Source organism: Oncorhynchus nerka, linkage group LG9b (assembly GCF_034236695.1).
Source record: "Oncorhynchus nerka isolate Pitt River linkage group LG9b, Oner_Uvic_2.0, whole genome shotgun sequence".
NCBI lineage: Eukaryota > Metazoa > Chordata > Actinopteri > Salmoniformes > Salmonidae > Oncorhynchus > Oncorhynchus nerka.
Window position 1 is genome coordinate 18,157,342 of NC_088424.1, and position 20,879 is coordinate 18,178,220.

At 44.4% G+C, this 20,879-nt stretch overlaps 1 protein-coding gene across 1 annotated transcript in view; it reads left to right on the plus strand.

Annotated features, from left to right (window-relative positions):
- Positions 1–20,879, plus strand: part of LOC115114364 (receptor-type tyrosine-protein phosphatase N2-like) — a 212,412-nt gene that overhangs the window by 95,922 nt on the left and 95,611 nt on the right. Inside the window, exon 14 of the mRNA XM_065013389.1 lies at positions 5,037–5,101. Within this exon, the coding sequence (XP_064869461.1) occupies positions 5,037–5,101 (65 nt within the window). The remainder of the gene's footprint in view (positions 1–5,036; positions 5,102–20,879) is intronic.

Sequence of the window (20,879 nt, forward strand, 5' to 3'; positions counted from 1 at the left end):
CAAGGTGTTTGGTGTTATCAGGAGACTTTCCTGGGAGTCCCTGTGGTGTTATGTCTACAGCTGCTAGTGTTCTGTACTGGCTAACAGGCTAGACTACTGTCACTGTCACAGCCCACTGATGGGCATGGTTTGTGTTGCTAGTACAGCCAGTATTATAGAAAGCAGTGTCATGGTAAGCAGTGTTATGGTAAGCAGAAAAGGTAGCTTGACTATTTGACAATGAAGTGCAATGTCTTTATGATTCTGTCTTTGTGTGTGCTGCCTTTTGATTCAGATCCCTGCTGTGGATGGGCTGATACAGTCTGTCCCAGTTTTAGCTGCTTACCTGCTATGTGTGAATCATCCTCACCTTCACTTATCAAAACAAAATGCTCCCTCTCTCTGTCTCTTCCTCCCTCCCTGCCTCCCTTCCTGAACATTTGTGAATCTGCTGTTGGAAGGTGAGGCTGCGATTTCCTAGTCTGTGTGACTTGTTTGTGCAGTAGCCTCAGTTCATGGGTGTTGTTGTTTACCCTGTGTAGGAGGTCATAGGTCACCTCCTATATGGCACCGGATTCCCTATATAGTGCACTACTTTAGACCAGGGTTCTGGTCAAAGTCGTGGACTATATAAGGTGTAGGGTGGAACGCAGACCCCATTAAGAGCTTAATCAGATGTTTTGTGGACATTCTCATCACTGTTTAGAACCTGCATTTAACTGCAACAGAAACATAACTGCCAATGTGGGGTGGCAACATTCTGTAAAATGTCACCATCCAATACCCAAAGAAAATATTAAGAACAAAATAAAGGGTTTGGCGGCACAAAATTGCTCACCTTTTTCATGAGCGGCTGTGTTATGAACATCTGTATCGAGACCAAGCACATCATTACACAACAACCACAAATATGTTCTTAGTTATTTGGAATTACAATAGTTGCAGTAACGTGTGTAAAATGTGACATGAAAATCATTCCAATACCGTTGTAAGCCAGACCCCAATAACAACAGATGCTTTATCGATACCTCTCCCAGTACAACTCTGTACTGTGACCACTATGTCCTCTCCTGTGCTGTGATGCCGTGACGAGCTGTACAGCAGTGGAACAGTGGAGAGTAATGATAAATGTTTAGATAGAGATGGTGCTCTGCTTGTTTGCCATTATTCAGCTGGCAGACGGTGCCTGCGTCCCAAATGTAACCCTATTACCTACATAGTGCACTACTTTTGACCGAAGCTCTATGGCACTATACAGGGAATAGGGTGTCATTTGGGATGTAGACCGTGTGTGATGGAGTACTGCTCTCTCCTCCTCCACAGAGAGGTAATGGCTCCTTGCCCCAGCTGGCCTGGGATGCCATTTTACCCCCTGCTTTTAATTTTATGACATATTGCATTGTCTTTGTGATGCTCTAAGTCTTCTCTAATTGCTCATTGCTTCATATTGCAGTTTATATTACTGGAGGCAATAAGGGTAGGGTGTTGGAGATTGGAGAAAAACATCATTTGAAACAGATTAAAGGCTGAAATGTTGATTTCAGAAATCAAATTAATGCAAGTGAGACCCCCAAATATAATATCTAATTAAAACATTTAGAGAAATGACTCTGGAATTGGTTTTGACATCTGTATTTGCAACGGGCTGTCATGGATAGCCGGTTGTTGGGGATGGGGAAAGAGACTTTACACAAAAGGTTCAGGCAGGAAAAATAGAAATACTATAACTTTACCATGGTTGTGTTTTTTTTCTCTCCCTTCTCTCTATCTCGTAATATTGTTTTAAAGTCACAAGACAGTGATATTGTTACTTGGCTAAAACAACATTTCAGAGATGAAAACACACTGTGCTATATTTTAATTTGTTCAGGGATCACTGCTATCATGATCAGGTAATGTGATTACATCCGTGTAGTGTGTCAGCAAGCGATGGTGTTGTGCCTCTTCGCTCCTCGTCTTTGAAGGATGGCGGTTGTTTTCTTCTCATTACCGCCCTCAAATGTGCTCAGAAACAGTCCCTGGTGCGACACAGCATCCCATTCTGGGCTGTGAACTCATAGACCCAGGCCTTTTCCTTCAGTCAATGGTGAAAAATGGAGCATTTTCTGAATCCTGTCTACTCTTTTCCCCCCAAGGCGCCTCTGATACATTGAGTTAACATAAAGCAGAACTCAGGACATGAAGGCCAGGGTGACAAATGAAACCCCTATGTATTTTTTTAGATAAAGAATAAGCTATTTTTCTCCTGGTACCCCCTGTTTCTTATTCAACATGTATTGGAAATGTGACATTCGGCATTAGATGGAGCGTACTGACAATGGTATATGTAGAATGGAATGATGTGAATATGGATTTCTCACAGGACATGCAATGAGAATCTGTGTAGTTAACTTTTGCTATTTCTATTCAAAATGTGTCATATCATGTCTCAGACTTATTTCAAAAACTGCAGGTGTGCAAACTGTAAACACAATTGCCAATTTGCCCTCGCCCTTTTTGTGGTTTGTTAGTAGTTTCAAAGATCCGTCCATGCAGGTTGTGATTTGGAATCACTCAGTGTGGTACAAACTAGCCTGCTCATTATGGCTGATCTCTAGTTGGGCTGCTGCTCGTTTGGAGACGAGAGAGGAGGAGAGGAGATGAGTGGGGAGAAAGGAGAGGAGAAATAAGACTGGAGAGGAGAAAGTAGAGGGGAGGAGAGGAGGGGAGGAGAGGAGGGGAGAAAGATGAGAGGAGAAAGATGAGAGGAGAAAGGAGAGGAGATGAAGGGGAAAAGGAGAGAGGAGAAGATAGGAGAGGAGAGAAGAGGAAAGGAGAGGAGAGAAGAGGAAAGGAGAGGAGAGAAGAGGAAAGGAGAGGAGAGGAGAGAAGAGGAAAGGAGAGGAGAGAAGAGGAAAGGAGAGGAGAGAAGAGGAAAGGAGAGGAGAGAAGAGGAAAGGAGAGGAGAGGAGAGAAGAGGAGAGGAGAGGAGAGGAGAGGAGAGGAGAGGAGAGGAGAGGAGAGGAGAGGAGAGGAGAGGAGAGGAGAGGAGAGGAGAGGAGAGGAGAGGAGAGGACAACAAAGAGGAGAGGAGAAAGGAGATGAGAAGTGGACAGGACAGGAGAAGAGGAAAGTAAAGGAGAGGAGAAGTGGACAGGACAGGAGAAGAGGAAAGTAAAGGAGAGGAGAAGTGGACAGGACAGGAGAAGAGGAAAGTAAAGGAGAGGAGAAGTGGACAGGACAGGAGAAGAGGAAAGTAAAGGAGAGGAGAAAGGAGCGGAGAGAGGAGACAGGAAAAATGAGAGCAGAGAAGAGGAGAAAAGAGGGGTGAAAAGAGGAGAAAGGAGATGAGAGGAGATAGGAGGCTGGATGTGGGGGAGCCATGCTTCACACTGTGGTGTTGGGATGACAAAAGTATTGTCTAATGAGAGACTAGCTGGCTTTAATTAACTCAACCTCACTATGAACATCCTAGTACCAGGAAGAGAAGTCACACTTGTTGCTGTGTTGGATCCCTCCCATGGACAGCATGGGGAGTCTTTTCATGTTCATTTGTCTGTTTACTTGTTTGTTTATTTATTTGTTTGACTGTTTATTTGTTTGATTATTTATTTGTGTGTTTATTTTATGCTCATCAGGCTGTGGTGTGTGGTTGTAGTTAATTGATCTTGTATGGGTTTTAATGTCCATGTCTTTCATGGGCATGTCTTTGTGAATTAAACCTCACTTGCAAAGGCAATACGTTACCACTAGCTGCGCCCTAGTGTCCTCTCTGCGGTGCATTGACTGAACAGTGGTGTTAATGGTCATGGAGTTGTAGACTGACTGGTTCAGTGGAAACGGTTCAGTGGAAACGGTTCAGTGGAAACGGAAAGTGCTCACCACTAAGTGTGTGTGTAGCCCAGGTGGTGTGCTGTGACAGCATTATTAAGACGTCCTCTTTGACAGGACCGACCACGGCAGACAAGGTGGTCACACTCCCCTCCTCGGGTTCAGAGTTCAGTTTACCAAGGAGGTAGAGAACCTCAATCAAATTACCCATCTGAAGCCGCACAACGTAATTATACGGGACTCTGTATAAATTGGCGAGAGCAAATAATTGCTGTGATTGATTAAAACACTAATTAGATTAACATTATATAGAGTTGAGGGTTTGCGTCGCAAATGGCACCCTGTTCCCTACATAGTGCACTACTTTTGACCAGAGCCCTATGGGCACTACTTTTGACCAGAGCCCTATGAGCGCTGGTAAAATGAAGTGCACTATAAAGGGAATAGGGTGCCATTTGAGATGCACTCGGGGAATAGGGTGCCATTTGAGACGCACTCGAGCTCTCCCCAGGTTATTTGCATATCCTTTATCTGCCGGATGTGTCAACAAAGGAGGTGCTTTCACATGGAAAACATAGGGAATTAATTTATGAACAGTTTTTCATAACATTTTGTTCTTCCTGTAAAATGAGTCCTGTCAAATTTCAATTAAACCTCAAAATGATTTCCTCTTAAGGTAGAGGAAGGAAGGTTCAACGGGAGTTTTATCATTCTATTTCGGGGAAGATTTGCCTTAATATTCAACTCTTGCAAAAAGAGATATAACTCAGAGAATTCAGTCAGAGAAGATGCTTATTGCTAGTTCAGTACGAGAGGTAAATAAAACCGGTAAATCTAGGTAAATCTACCTGTACTTGTTATCTACTAATCTATTTCTACTCGATCTAATTGGTTAATAACTTGCACTGTTAGATTATAGTGAGGAAAAATGTACTGATAGAAAGACATCTGATAATGTCCTTCATAGTCTTGACCTTGTTTTGTAGACACTTCTTTTCTAGACAGTAGAGATCTGTCTGTGAATTCATCCCAAATTGCTCCCTATTGCCTATATAGTGTACTATAGGCTTCTATCAAAAGTAGTGCACTATATAGGGAACAGGGTGCTATTTGGAACGCAGGCATGGCCTGTCTGTTTCCTCTGGGAGTGACGGCTGCTTCTCTTACTGCCACCTCCTCCACACATTCTACTGTAAGAGTGATTGACGCCTCTGTCTCACAAAGGCTGCTGTTTCTCCCCTTCACAGTTCGCCAGAAGGATGCAGTGGAGAAGGAGGCCAAGGTGATCATTCTGGAGGCTGGAATCACAGATGTAAGTTTCCTTCTTTCTATGGGTTTGACTCAAATGACACCCTATTCCCTATGTAGTGCATTAGTTTTGACCAGGGCCCATAGGGCAGGTAGTGCCTCCAATAGGGCCCATAGTCTCTGGTTAACAGTAGTGCAGTATATAGGGAATAGAGTTCCATTTGGAAAGCAAACCATGATCTCAGACTGTGAGATTATTTTTGATAGTTTAAATTGTCCTATGTCATTTATTTGAGTGTTTTCCTCGTGGGCTGCTACAGCAAAGCACCATGGGTGAAGAAGTACACTTTCCTTAGAGCATAATTCAATATTTTGACAGATTCTATGAAAGAGAAATAGTGACCATAGCGCAAACAAACGGACTAATTCTTTATTCTCTGTGCTCGGCACTTATAAAGCACCTTTATGCACCAGTTGAAAAAGCACCGTTAGCGAGCCTCCATTCTTAGGACCCACTCTGACTGGCTGGCTCTCCTGGGCTCCACTCGTGAACATTACCATTCTCTGCTACCTCTCTATTAAATACGCTGTGGAGTGTCTCTCCTCTCTCTGTTATTGATTCAGCAGTAATTCTGCCTCAATGACTGTGTCACATTCACACCGTCAATCAAAATGGCAGGGATGAGCTCAACGCGTCTGGTGAGAGAGACCGAGATGAGAGCGAGGGAGGAGGGAATTCAATACCTAGCCAGAATGGACCCCTATTATCACCAATTGAACTGCTGTTGTGAGAGAGAAGGGGATGTGTCCCAAATGGCACCCCCTTCCCTATGAAGTACACTACTTTTGACCAGACCCATAGGGGTCTGGTAAAAAGTACTGCACTATGTAGGGAATAGGGTACATTTGGGACACAAATAAGGCATATTCAGATAATGTCTGGTGCTGCACTGCTACTGCTGCCCCCATCTCCCACTCCTTGGCCTTGCATTGGTCAGGTAGAGAGTTACTCCATTTCACAGTTCTGTTCTGAAATGGATTCTCTCAGAACACTGAGATAGATTGATATCTACTGTGATCAGATAGGGGAGAGTGAGTTAGGTTTTTGCAAAGTGCCCACCTTCAAGATTTTTGAATTCTACATATGTTCTGTTGGACATATTTTACGCATTATAGATTGTATGAGTCAAAATAGGTGATGGTGGCTAAAGTACCCATTTAATTTAGTAATAACTGAGTTTTAAATAGAACAGAAATACACATCTATTGTTATAGCTTGCTGTGTTTTTACATTAGCCAACTCGAGCATCGGTTGTATCCCAAAAGGAACCTTTTCCCTACATAGTGCTCTCCTTTGGACCAGAGCCCTATGGGGGAAGTACATAGGATAATAGGGTACCACTTGGGACACCAACCTTGTTGTTTCCACACTTCTTCTACATGGGTCCAATTATGAGTGGAGTGAGATAAGGAGTCTGGGCAGAACTCAGATTATAATTGTCCTGGAGTAGTTTCCACTAATCCCAGTCAGTCCCTTGTGCTGCAACGCTGCTTTGTTCAGCTTGAATTGTTCTCCTTCCAATCTATTCTCAAAACGGTGTTTTAGACAGCCGTGGAAGGAATTAATCAAAGAGAAAACACAGGAGCGTGGTTAGATAGCCCCGCACAGCTATTTTAATTGATTACAACCGTCGTGGCTAGGGCTCTCTCCTCTGAGAGACTGGTTTGCATCCCAATTGGACTCTATTCCCTAGTAGTGCACAACTTTTGACCAGGGACCTTGATAAAAGAAGTGCACTAAATAGAGAATAGGGTGCAATTTGGGACGAACCCACTGACGGCACACCTCTGTCCAAAAAGAAGGATTAAAGCTGTCTGTTGTGGCTTTAGGACTCTAAAGACAATACGGCTGGATGCCTTTATTGTGCTTCTGCTTCCTGATGACATGTTATAATTGTTTTGCTAGTGAGAAACAGACAAACATTGGTTGCATTTGAAATAAATACAAATAAAACACAGATTATTTAATGATATGTCTGTTTACTATGCCACTTTGTTTACATACCCTACATTACTCATCTCATATGTATATACTGTACTCTATACCATCTACTGCATCTTGCCTATGCCGTTCTGTACCATAACTCATTCATATATCTTTATGTACATATTCTTTATCCCTTTACACTTGTGGGTGTATAAGGTAGTAGTTTTGGAATCGTTCGGTTAGATTACTCGTTGGTTATTACTGCATTGTCGGAACTAGAAGCACAAGCATTTTGCTACACTCGCATTAACATCTGCTAACCGTGTGTATGTGACATAAATTTGATTTGATTTTATAAAAACATTTTACATTGATTTCCAATACCTAGATGCCCTATCGAAAACCTTTGGAATATTGGAATATTTACAGTTGTTCATTAATGTGGATGATCGAGACCCATTTCAATGGATCAAGAGACAGTACTTCAGACAACATCTGTTTACAGGCATACAGACATGATCTCAGCTCATTTTCATTACAAAAAGAGCTACAAAAAATGATTGGAACATCAGAGTGATGGAGAGAGAATTCTGCATCTATTGTAATAGATATTCAAATGTATCTATGTGAAAATGTAATCAAGAACCTATTGAAGTGCTGGCCCCTTTTTATCCTCAAGACACAGCATCCAAATGCGATTTGATATGGTAATGAGGCCCAGGGTGCATCCAAATGAGCCTGGTCACAAGCAGTGCGTCATAGGGAATAGGATGCCATTTGGGACACATCCCCACAGTGAGGCCTGTCGGCCAGGAGCATGCTGGGGCAGCTCACGAGGTGTTCACCGCATCAGATGCTGCTCCTGGATTGCTGTGCTGCTGTTGCGCATAACTATAAATACAACGGCTGGGTGACTCTCACAGTTCAATACCAAACAGACTCACATATACTCTCCATCTATCTGTCTCGATCTCTTAATCTCTCCATCTCTCACTTTCTCTGTCTCTCTGTCTCGCTCTCTCATTTCTGTGTCATCACAGTATTTAAGAGCTGCAATGCAAAGAGTTGTACTGTACTTGTCAGCTCGTTCAAAATTATCTGCACTCATACCATCTTAGCAGGACTCACTGTTGGTAGTGACATATTTGTTTTGGTTCTGTAATGTGTAATGTATGTACTCATAGGGTCCATTATTTGTCCACTAAACAACCCTCACAACTCACTATTTCCATTATTGCAAGGGGGAGGGAGGGATGTAGGAATGGAGGGAGGGATGTAGGTAGGGAGGGAGGGATGTAGGTAGGGAGGGAGGGATGAAGGTAGGGAGGGAGGGATGTAGGAAGGAAGGGAGGGATGTAGGGAGGGAGGGATGTAGGTAGGAAGGGAGGGATGTAGGAAGGGAGGGAGGGATGTAGGTAGGGAGGGATGTAGGAAGGGAGGGAGGGATGTAGGTACGGAGGGAGGGATGTAGGTAGGTAGGGAGGGAGGGAGGGATGTAGGAAGGGAGGGAGGGATGTAAGGAAGGGATGGAAGGGAGGGAGGGATGTAGGTACGGAGGGAGGGATGTAGGTACGGAGGGAGGGATGTAGGTAGGGAGGGAGGTAGGGAGGGAGGGATGTAGGGAGGGAGGGAGGGATGTAGGTAGGTAGGGAGGGAGGGAGGGCATACTGAGCTAAACCAAGAGAAAGGAGCTGAACATTGTTGAGCTCATAGAGGGAGGGAGGGAGCGAGGGAGGGAGGGCATACTGAGCTAAACCAAGAGAAAGGAGCTGAACATTGGGAGCTCATGGAGGGAAGGAGGGAGGGAGGGAGGGAGGGAGGGAGTGGAGGGAGGGAGTGAGTGGAGGGAGAGAGGGAGGGAGGGAGGGAGGGAGGGAGTGGAGGGAGGGAGAGAGAGAGGGAGAGAGGGAGGAAGGGAGGGAGAGAGAGAGAGGGAGGGGGAGGGAGGGAGTGGAGGGAGGGAGAGAGAGAGGGAGGGAGGGAGGGAGAGAGGGAGGGAGGGAGTAGTTGAGCAGTGTGAGCTCATTCCTGACCTTTAGAGCAGGTGGTTCCTGGGGCTGTTCCGGTCGGAGGAATGAGGAGACAGTTTGTAATCATCAGCTCCCTTCCTTCTGCTCTGTGAGAGCATTAAGGCTCATTATGTGACTCAGGATGGGATCTCATCAGATGCATTCGGCAGAAAAACATCCACAAAAATACAGGTTCGGAAAGGAGCTGTTGCAGACAGGAGGTTGATATAGGAGGAAGTGCCGCTCATGATTGCAAAATGAAAGGAAATGTGTTTGGAAAGGCTTTAGTATGTAAGCATACATTGAATGAACACTGACATACACACGTCATGTCAAATATGGAATGCAGAATTCAGCAGTAGTTGTAGATTACCTGCTTTAATAGAATGGTCTACAGTGGAACACAATGCAGCTGACATAATGATGCTTGACATCTACCTTCAGCCCTTTGTCTCATCTGCATTTGTGTGACTGTGCATATACTGCGTACTGCACCAGCAGACATAGACATGGCTCACCCAATCCCCACTGGGCTCCAACATCCCCGTACTCACCCCAACCCCACTGGGCTCCAACATCCCCCTACTCACCCCAACCCCACTGGGCTCCAACATCCCCCTACTCACCCCAACCCCACTGAGCTCCAACATCCCCCTACTCACCCCAACCCCACTGGGCTCCAACATCCCCCTACTCACCCAATCCCCACTGGGCTCCAACATCCCCCTACTCACCCAATCCCCACTGGGCTCCAACATCCCCCTACTCACCCCAACCCCACTGGGCTCCAACATCCCCCTACTCACCCAATCCCCACTGGGCTCCAACATCCCCTACTCACCCCAACCCCACTGGGCTCCAACATCCCCCTACTCACCCCAACCCCACTGGGCTCCAACATCCCCCTACTCACCCCAACCCCACTGGGCTCCAGCATCCCCCTACTCACCCCAACCCCACTGGGCTCCAACATCCCCGTACTCACCCAATCCCCACTGGGCTCCAACATCCCCCTACTCACCCCAACCCCACTGGGCTCCAGCATCCCCCCCTACTCACCCCAACCCCACTGGGCTCCAGCATCCCCCTACTCACCCAACCCCACTGGGCTCCAGCATCCCCCCTACTCACCCCAACCCCACTGGGCTCCAGCATCCCCCTACTCACCCCAACCCCACTGGGCTCCAACATCCCCGTACTCACCCAATCCCCACTGCGCTCCAGCATCCCCCAATTCACCCAATCCCCACTGGGCTCCAGCATCCCCCTACTCACCCCAACCCCACTGGGCTCCAACATCCCCGTACTCACCCAATCCCCACTGCGCTCCAGCATCCCCTATTCACCCAATCCCCACTGGGCTCCAGCATTCCCCTACTCACCCCAACCCCACTGGGCTCCAACATCCCCCTACTCACCCAATCCCCACTGGGCTCCAACACCCCCTACTCACCCAATCCCCACTGGGCTCCAACTTCCCCCTACTCACCCAATCCCCACTGGGCTCCAGCATCCCCTCTAATCCCACCTCCAGCATCCCCCTACTCACCCAATCCCCACTGGGCTCCAGCATCCCCATACTCACCCCAACCCCACTGGGCTCCAGCATCCCCATACTCACCCCAACCCCACTGGGCCCAGAATCCCCCACTCACCCCAACCCCACTGGGCTCCAGAATCCCCCACTCACTCCAACCCCACTGGGCTCCAGCATCCCCCTACTCACCCAAACCCCACTGGTCTCCAGAATCCCCCTACTCACCCCAACCCCACTGGGCTCCAGCCTCCCCTTACTCACCCCAACCCCACCCCAACCCCACTGGGCTCCAGCATCCCCCTGCCACGTGATAGACAGAGGTCATGAAGCTTGTTGATTTTGTTTGAATTGAGGAGAAAGTGAAGAATGTTTTATTTATATATACACTGCTCAAAAATATAAAGGAAACACTAAAATAACACATCCTAGATCTGAATGAATGAAATATTCTTATTAAATACATCTTTACATAATTTTTGTTGTCAGCACATTCAACTATCAATGGAAATCAAATTTATCAACCCATGGAGGTCTGAATTTGGAGTCACACTCAAAATTAAAGTGGAAAACCACACTACAGGCTATTCCAACTTTGATGTAATGTCCTTAAAACAAGTCAAAATGAGGCTCAGTAGTGTGTGTGGCCTCCACGTGCCTGTATGACCTCCCTACAATGCCTGGGCATGCTCCTGATGAGGTGGCGGATGGTCTCCTGAGGGATCTCCTCACAGACCTGGAAGAAAGCATCCCCCAACTCCTGGACAGTCTGTGGTGCAACGTGGCGTTGGTGGATGGAGCAAGACATGATGTCCTAGATGTGCTCAATTGGATTCAGGTCTGGGGAACGGGCGGGCCAGTCCATAGCATCAATGCCTTCCTCTTGCTGGAACTGCTGACACACTCCAGCCACATGAGGTCTAGCATCGTCTTGCATTAGGAGGAACCCAGGGCCAACCGCACCAGCATATGGTCTCACAAAGGGTCTGGGGATCTCATCTCGGTACCTAATGGCAGTCAGGCTACCTCTGGCGAGCACATGGAGGGCTGTGCGGCCCCCCAAAGAAATGCCACCCTTCACCATGACTGACCCACCCCCAAACCGGTCATGCTGGAGGATGTTGCAGGCAGCAGAACGTTCTCCATGGCGTCTCCAGACTGTCACGTCAGTCACATGTGCTCAGTGTGAACCTGCTTTCATCTGTGAAGAGCACAGGGCGCAAATGGCGAATTTGCCAATCTTGGTGTTCCCTGGCAAATGAAAAACGTCCTGCACGGTATTGGGCTGGAAGCACAACCCCCACCTGTGGAAGTCGGGCCCTCACACCACCCTCATGGAGTCTGTTTCTGACCATTTGAGCAGACACATGCACATTTGTGGCCTGCTGGAGGTCATTTTGCAGGGCTCTGGCAGTCCTCCTCTTGCTCCTCCTTGCACAAAGGCGGAGGTAGCGGTCCTGCTGATGGGTTGTTGCCCTCCTACGGCCTCCTCCACGTCTCCTGATGTACTGGCCTGTCTCCTGGTAGCACCTCCATGCTCTGGACACTACACTGACAGACACAACAAACCTTCTTGCCACAGCTCGCATTGATGTGCCATCCTGGATGAGCTGCACTACCTGAGCCACTTGTGTGGGTTGTAGACTCCGTCTCATGCTACCACTAGAGTGAAAGCACAGCCAGCATTCAAAAGTGACCAAAACATCAGCCAGGAAGCATAGGAACTGAGAAGTGGTCTGTGGTTACCACCTGCAGAACCACTCCTTTATTGGGGGTGTCTTGCTAATTGCCTATAATTTCCACCTGTTGTCTATTCCATTTGCACAACAGCATGTGAAATGTATTGTCAATCAGTGTTGCTTCCTAAGTGGACAGTTTGATTTCACAGAAGTGTGATTGACTTGTTACATTGTGTTGTTTAAGTGTTCCCTTTATATTTTTGAGCAGTATGTGTATATATATATGTGTGTATATATATATATATATTCATTTGACTTCAACACACACACACTTTATTTTAAGAATGTGAAATGTCAGAATAATAGTAGAGAAAATGATTTATTTCAGCTTGTATTTCTTTCATCACATTCCCAGTCGCTCAGAAGTTTACATACACTCAATTAGTATTTGATAGCATTGCCTTTAAGTTGTTTAACTTGGGTCAAACGTTTCGGGTAGCCTTCCACAAGCTTCCCACAATAAGCTGGGTGAATTTTTGTCCATTCCTCCTGACAGAGCTCGTGTAACTGAGTCAGATTTGTAGGCCTCCTTGCTGGCACATGCTTTCTCAGTTCTGCCCACACATGTTCTATGGGATTGAGGTCAGGGCTTTGTGATGGCCAATCCAATACCTTGACTTTGTTGTCCTTAAGCCATTTTGCCATAACTTTGGAAGTATGCTTGGGGTCATTGTCCATTTGGAAGACCCATTTGCGACCAAGCTTTCCCTTCCTGACTGATGTCTTGACATGTTGCTTCAATATATCCACAAAAATGTTCTTGCCATCTATTTTGTGAAGTGCACCAGTCCCTCCTGCAGCAAAGCACCCCCATAACATGATGCTGCCACCCCGTGCTCCACATTTGGGATGGTGTTCTTCGGCTTGCAAGCATCCCCCTTTTCCCTCCAAACATAACGATGGTCATTATGGCCAAACAGTTCTATTTTTGTTTCATCAGACCAGAGGACATTTCTCCAAAAGTACGATCTTTGTCCCCATGTGCAGTTGCAAACCGTAGTCTGGCTTTTTATGGCGGTTTTGGAGCAGTGTCTTCTTCCTTGCTGAGCGGCCTTTCAGGTTATGTCGATATAGAACTCGTTTTACTGTGGATATAGATACTTTTGTACCTGTTTCCTCCAGCATCTTCACAAGGTCCTTTGCTGTTGTTCTGGGATTGATTTGTACTTTTCGCACCAAAGTACATTCATGTGGAGGTCTCCAATTATTTTTCTGAGGTCTTGGCTGATTTCTTTTGATTTTCCCATGATGTCAAGCAAAGAGGTACTGAGTTTGAAGGTAGGCCTTGAAATACATCCACAAGTGCACCTCCAATTGACTCAAATGATGTCAATTAGCCTATCAGAAGCTTCTAAAGCCATGACATCCTTTTCTGGAATTTTCCAAGCTGTTTAAAGGCACAGTTAACTTAGTGTATGTAAACTTCTGACCCACTGGAATTGTGATACAGTGAATTATAAGTGAAATAATCTGTCTGACAGCAATTGTTGGAAACATTACTTGTGTCATGTACAAAGTAGATGTCCTAACCGACTTGCCAAAACTATAGTTTGTTAACAAGAAATTTGTGGCGTGGTTGAAAACTGAGTTTGAATGATTCCAACCTAAGTAAATGTAAACTTCTGACTTCAACTGTAGCTCATGATTCCTCTCCAATACAAAGCCATGCTAGTACAATATTACAAAATGTCTGTTCCAAATGGCACCCTATTTCCTTAATAGTGCGCTACTTTTGACGAGAGCTCTATGGGTCCTGGTCAAATGTGGTGCACTTAATGGGTAATAGGGTGCTATTTGGGATGCATCCAAGGTGTAGAGAACCAGAGTTGACTACAGTTGTTATGGATTCGCTTCTTTCACTGTACTCATGCCAGGAGAGACATTGCTTGGGGCCTTTAAACCATGTATGATGATATGCTTTTTGGTAGTGAGATGGAAGAAGAGCCATGTGATCCTAACTGACAGTCTGCTGTACAGTACAGTAGTCCTCTGACATTGACAGGACCTGACTGAGCTATATAGTCTGCTTCAATGGTCATATACAGTACTATGATGTGAAGCTCTACCTCCTCCCTCCAGCCGTCCATCCCCCTATCCCTGCATCCCTCCCAGCAACCCCTACTTCCCTCCATCCATCTGTCTCCCTCCCTGTACCCATTTGGCCCTCCATCTCCCTCTCCCTTACAAGAATGTGATCCACTGCTTTTTACTTAGAATCACTAATCATGTTGTGACATTAATTTTATATCAACATGTTATTGTTTTTCTATTGTGTCTCTATTTTATTTTAATAAGATGAACCTCACAACGTAGTCTCGCTCTTTTAAGTATAATTGAAATGAGAAACTATATACAGTAAATTAAGTGATAAATAGTGGAACTTTGTTCATTTGTAGGCTGATACTGTTGTTGTTTTACGTGGACATTTAATACATTGCTTTAGTCATAATCTTGTTGATTGTCTCCCTTTATCTGCAAATTGAGTCATTTTTAATCAGAGCATGCAGTGTGTACTTAACAATTAGCTGGAGTTATTTTTCCCTTTAGCGTTATACTGGTGTCTGCTATATTCCCTACCTGATCAAACACAGTAGGATTTCTACTTCTCTATTATGATTAGTAAATGGCACTTCCTGTGCTCGCCAGCCATTTCACCAACATCACATGTACTATTACTTTTCAAAAACACTCTCCTCTGGAGTAGAGAGAGACAGAGAGACAGAGAAAAGAGAAAGACAGAGAGAGATATACTATACTAAAACTTTTTAACATCATCCTTAGCTCTGGCATCTTCCCCAATATTTGGAACCAAGGACTGATCACCCCAATCCACAAAAGTGGAGACAAATTTGACCCCAATAACTACCGTGGAATATGCGTCAACAGTAACCTTGGGAAAATCCTCTGCATTATCATTAACAGCAGACTCGTACATTTCCTCGATGAAAACAATGTACTGAGCAAATGTCAAATTGGCTTTTTACCAAATTACCGTACAACAGACCATGTATTCACCCTGCACACCCTAATTGACAACCAAACAAACCAAAACAAAGGCAAAGTCTTCTCATGCTTTGTTGATTTCAAAAAAAGCCTTCGACTCAATTTGGCATGAGGGTCTGCTATACAAATTGTGGTGTTGGGGGTAAAACATGACATAAAATCCATGTACACAAACAACAAGTGTGCGGTTAAAATTGGCAAAAAACACACATATTTCTTCACACAGGGTCATGGGGTGAAACAGGGATGCAGCTTAAGCCCCACCCTCTTCCACATATATATCAACGAATTGGCGCGGGCACTAGAAAAGTCTGTAGCACCCGGCCTCACCCTACTAGAATCTGAAGTCAAATATCTAATGTTTGCTGATGATCTGGTGCTTATGTCACCAACCAAGGAGGGCCTACAGCAGCACCTAGATCTTCTGCACAGATTCTGTCAGACCTGGGCCCTGACAGTAAATCTCAGTAAGACCAAAATAATGGTGTTCCACACAAAAAAATATACATACCTCGGCCTAAACATCAGCGCCACAGGTAACTTCCACAAAGCTGTGAACGATCTGAGAGACAAGGCAAGAAGGGCACATTCTATGCCATCAAAAGGAACATAAATTTCAACATACCAATTAGGATCTGGCTAAAAATACTCGAATCAGTCATAGAGCCCATTGCCCTTTATGGTTGTGAGGTCTGGGGTCCGCTCACCAACGAAGACTTCACAAAATGGGACAAACACCAAATTGAGACTCTGCATGCAGAATTCTGTAAAAATATCCTCAGTGTACAACACCAAATAATGCATGCAGAGCAGAATTAGGCCGATACCCACTAATTATCAAAATCCAGAAAAGAGCCGTTAAATTCTACAACCACCTAAAAGCAAGCGATTCCCAAACCTTCCATAACAAAGCCATCACCTACAGAGAGATGAACCTGGAGAAGAGTCCCCTAAGCAAGCTGGTCCTGGGGCTCTGTTCACAAACACACCCCACAGAGCCCCAGGACAGCAGCACAATTTGACCCAACCAAATCATGAGAAAACAAAAAAATAACTACTTGACACATTGGAAAGAATTAACAAAAAAACAGAGCAAACTAGAATGCTATTTGGCCCTAAACAGAGAGTACACAGTGGCAGAGTACCTGACCACTGTGACTGACCCAAACTTAAGGAAAGCTTTGACTATGTACAGACTCAGTGAGCATAGCCTTGCTATTGAGAACGGCCGCCGTAGGCAGACATGGCTCTCAAGAGAAGACAGACTATGTGCTCACTGCCCACAAAATGAGGTGGAAACTGAGGTGCACTTCCTAACCTCCTGCCCAATGTATGACCATATTAGAGAGACATATTTCCCTCAGATAATACAGATCCACAAAGAATTTTGAAAACAAATCCAATTTTGATAAACTCCCATATCTACTGGGTGAAATTCCACAGTGTGCCATCACAGCAGCAATATTTGTGACCTGTTGCCACAAGAAAAGGGCAACCAGTGAAGAACAAACACCATTGTAAATACAACCCATATTTATGTTTATTTATTTTCCCTTGTGTACTTTAACCATTTGTACATTGTACAACACTGTGCAACACTGTATATATATATATATATATATATATTATGACAGTTGTAATGTCTTTATTGTTTTGAAACTTCTGTATGTGTAATGTTTAATGTACATTTTTATTGTTTATTTCACTTTTGTATATTATCTACCTCACTTGCTTTGGCAATGTTAACACGTTTCCCATGCCAATAAAGCCCCTTGAATTGAATTGAATTGGAGAGAGAGAGAGAGAGAGAGAGAGAGAGAGACATATAGAGAGAGAGAGACAGAGAGACAGAGACATATAGAGAGACAGAGACATATAGAGAGAGAGAGACAGAGACATATAGGGAGAGAGAGACAGAGACATATAGAGAGACAGAGACAGAGACATATAGAGAGACAGAGACAGAGACATAGAGAGAGAGAGACAGAGACATATAGAGAGAGAGAGACAGAGACATATAGAGAGAGAGAGACAGAGACATATAGAGAGAGAGAGACAGAGACATATATAGAGAGAGAGACAGAGACATAGAGAGACAGAGAGAGAGACATAGAGAGACAGAGAGAGAGAGAGAGATCTCCCTCCAGCTTAACCTTGGTAGCTTTTATCAACTAATTACTAAAAAGATTTCATCATTGATGAAAAAAAAAATCCTCTATTTCACAATGGACAGATTTATCATTAGGATCACAGTGAAAAGATTTAAACGTTGATGGAGTTTTATCTGTTTCCTCTCAAAGGGCATCTCTAAAATACACCCCTGTAGGATAGGAAGGTCTCTGTGGAGATGAGGCACATCTACTACCAAGAGATACATTTCAAATGAGTAGCTAATAATCAAATCTTTCCATTTTAATACACATAAACAACCAAAGTAGAACAGGCATGCCCCATGAAATGAGCAAAAGCCCAAATGTGATGGATGAATACCTGTCTGAGGTATCTGTCACAAGTGACTGATTGTGTATCAATTATAAATGCATAAGGAGAAATTTGATTAGAATGTTTTTTAAATTAAAATCGAAGGTTCAGGAGTTTCTCACCTCCCCTCCTCCCTTTCAGTCAATGACTAATGAAAGAAAGGCTTCAGCACATTTTTGTTTTAGTGGCAACATTTATTTGGAATATTATTCATTTTTCATTTTCATATTTAAATGTATTTGAATTGCACATTGCAGAGCTAGAGCAAGATGGCTATACTGTGCTGTAAAATGCTTCTTAGACCTGAACAAAGTCTACAAATTCACATGCTTGCTTAAGGGTACAGAGTCTTCATGTAAAAAGAGTATCAAGCTCAGAAGCTAATCCTAGTTTCTTATCCCTACACCCTGTCCTGACATTCCCCCATGTTACTGTGTGTGTGTGTGCCAGCCCATTACCATTGGCCACCCTTCCTCAGATTAGCACTAATTAAACTGTGAAATCAGAGCCATTTCCTTAAGTCACTCAGTACACCATGAGACATGAGCCTGGCTAGAGAGAGGGGTGGCGAAGGGGACAGCTCGGGCTCAAGCACCCTGGCCCACTGCCACTCTCCCCTCCCTAACCCTTAGAGACATGTATGCATCCCAAATGGCACCCAATTCCGAGTAGTGAACTATACAGTTTAGTCAGTAAGCAGACACTCTTATCCCGAGTGACTTACAGGAGCAATTAGGGTTAAGTACCTTGCTCAAGGGAACATCAACAGATTTTTCACCTTGTCGGCTCTGTGATTCGAACCAGCGACCTTTTGGTTACCGGCCCAACGCCCATAACCGCTACATAGTGCAGGTAGCCTAGTGGTGTTTTATGCCGGTAACCAAAAGGTTGCTGTTTCGAATCGCCATGCCGACTGTTGATGTGACCTTGAGCAAGGCACTTAACCCTAATTGCTCCTGTAAGTCGCTCTGGATAAGAGCGTCTGTCTGCTAAATGACTGTAATGTAGATACAGAGCCGTTTCGAAAGCATCCATAAGCTGCTTGCCTCGAAGACATTTTGATTTGAAGGCGGGTCAAACTGGTGTTTTGAGGGGTGGGGTGGGTGGGGTTGGGAGGGGCCCCAGGGGGTGGGGGTGAGGGGGGTGTTGTAGTCATGACAATAACATGGGCCTGTTCCAGAGGGGGTGCATCTAATGATGAATAATTATGCAAGCTTTTAGTGGTTTCCATTTTTTCCCCCTCCCGTTGTGAAAAATATGACCTCCCCCCTGACTCATAGTGTTTAAAAAAACACTATGATAAATGGCGACAAAATTGTTGCGAAAAACGTGCAACAGTGTTTCCCTCTGGCTGTGTTAGGAGGCAATTTTGTTACTAGTGCTCTCAGGTCATTAGTGTATAATACTCACCCAGTTGGTGGTTTTCCTCTGCGCCCAATGTGGCTAATAAGACAACGCCAGCGACATGCACACTACATTAATGACACCATGAGGGTCAGTTGATGAATACATGTCTGTACTAAGAGGTGGCCTATCCTATCTCAGTTACAGTGCGAGACAGTTAAGGAGTTCTCTGTAGCTCAGTTTGTAGATCATGGCTTTATTCAATTCGTGGGACCACCCATATGTCAAATGTATGTAAGTGTGACTAAGTCGCTTTGGATAAAAGCATCTGCTAAATGGCATACACTACCGCGCTAAAGTTTTAGAACACCTACTCATTCAATGGTTTTTCTTTATTTTCTACTATTTTCTACATTGTAGAATGTAGAGATATCAAAACTATGAAATAACACATATGGAATCATGTAGTAACCAAAAAAGTGTTAAACAAATCTAAATATATTTTATACTTGAGATTCTTCAAATAGCCTTTGCCTTGATGACAGCTTTGCACACTCTTGGCATTCTCTCAATTATACATTGTATATAACAAATCATTATTTATTTTCCTCTTTGTTTCTGTAAGTTGAATTATATTTTAGCTTAATTTGAGAGTTATTGTATTCCTTCCTGTATTTCAGTGAGACTTCTCACATGTTTAGAATAGAATAGCATAATTTCTCCTTGGGTCCTGGATACAATATATGACTAACAGCTGAAACAGGCCACCTCACTGACAACAGCACAGCACATCCCCGGCTAGCCACCTCTAATATTATGCTAGTGAAATGTATCCACATAGAGAGCCATCACGTTCAGCGGATATTGGATATCCTTTCAAAGTTTTTCCGTTCACTCTGGCAGATACTCATGTATTCAGTCAAAAGACACTTGGGAGGGATAACGTCTTCTCCCAACAAGCAACTCTTTTCAGAATTCGAATTGTGTTCATACCGTACATAGAGCTTTTCAACATAGAGCATGCACTCCCACACACAAATACACACACAACTCCCACCACACACACACACACCACCCCACACACACCACCCCTCACACACAAACGTGGCAGTAACGGATGTGTGGGGGGGGTTGAATCCGAAGGATAAGATGGGCGGTGACAGGCGTACCATTCACCTTGATCACCGGCATGTTGTTGGCTTTGATCTGTGCTGCATGCTAACGAATGGGCTTTTAGCTAGAGAATAATGAGGAATACGCTTTTAACAAGCTCATCTTAGAGGAATATTGGTGATTACATGCAGTAGGATAGGCTGCTGTTGGAAACGAGCTTTGGAGGCTCAGTGCATGCTGTTGTTTGTGCGGATATGTATGTGTGACAGAGAGAACATTAGCAGTGTTGTTTCACTCACGCACACACATAATTCATACAATACCACAACACATATTTATTATTCATAGGTTTGTTTATTTGAGTGAAATGCCCCCATTCTATTTTGGCCTGTGTTTGGTAATGCAGAGTTAAAGAGGGCTGCAGGCGTTTTTTTCTAGTGAAGAATGTAACTACAGTTGCTGAATGTACAGTGTAGATGCTATTAATGATTCATCACAATATTTCAAAGGCTGTAGCAAAATTGTGTTGTGCTCTATACAATACATATAATTACATTTCCATTGGACAACATCAGTAAGAATGTTGAAACACCCTTACTGTAGATGCGTTGTATAGAATTGATAAGATAAGA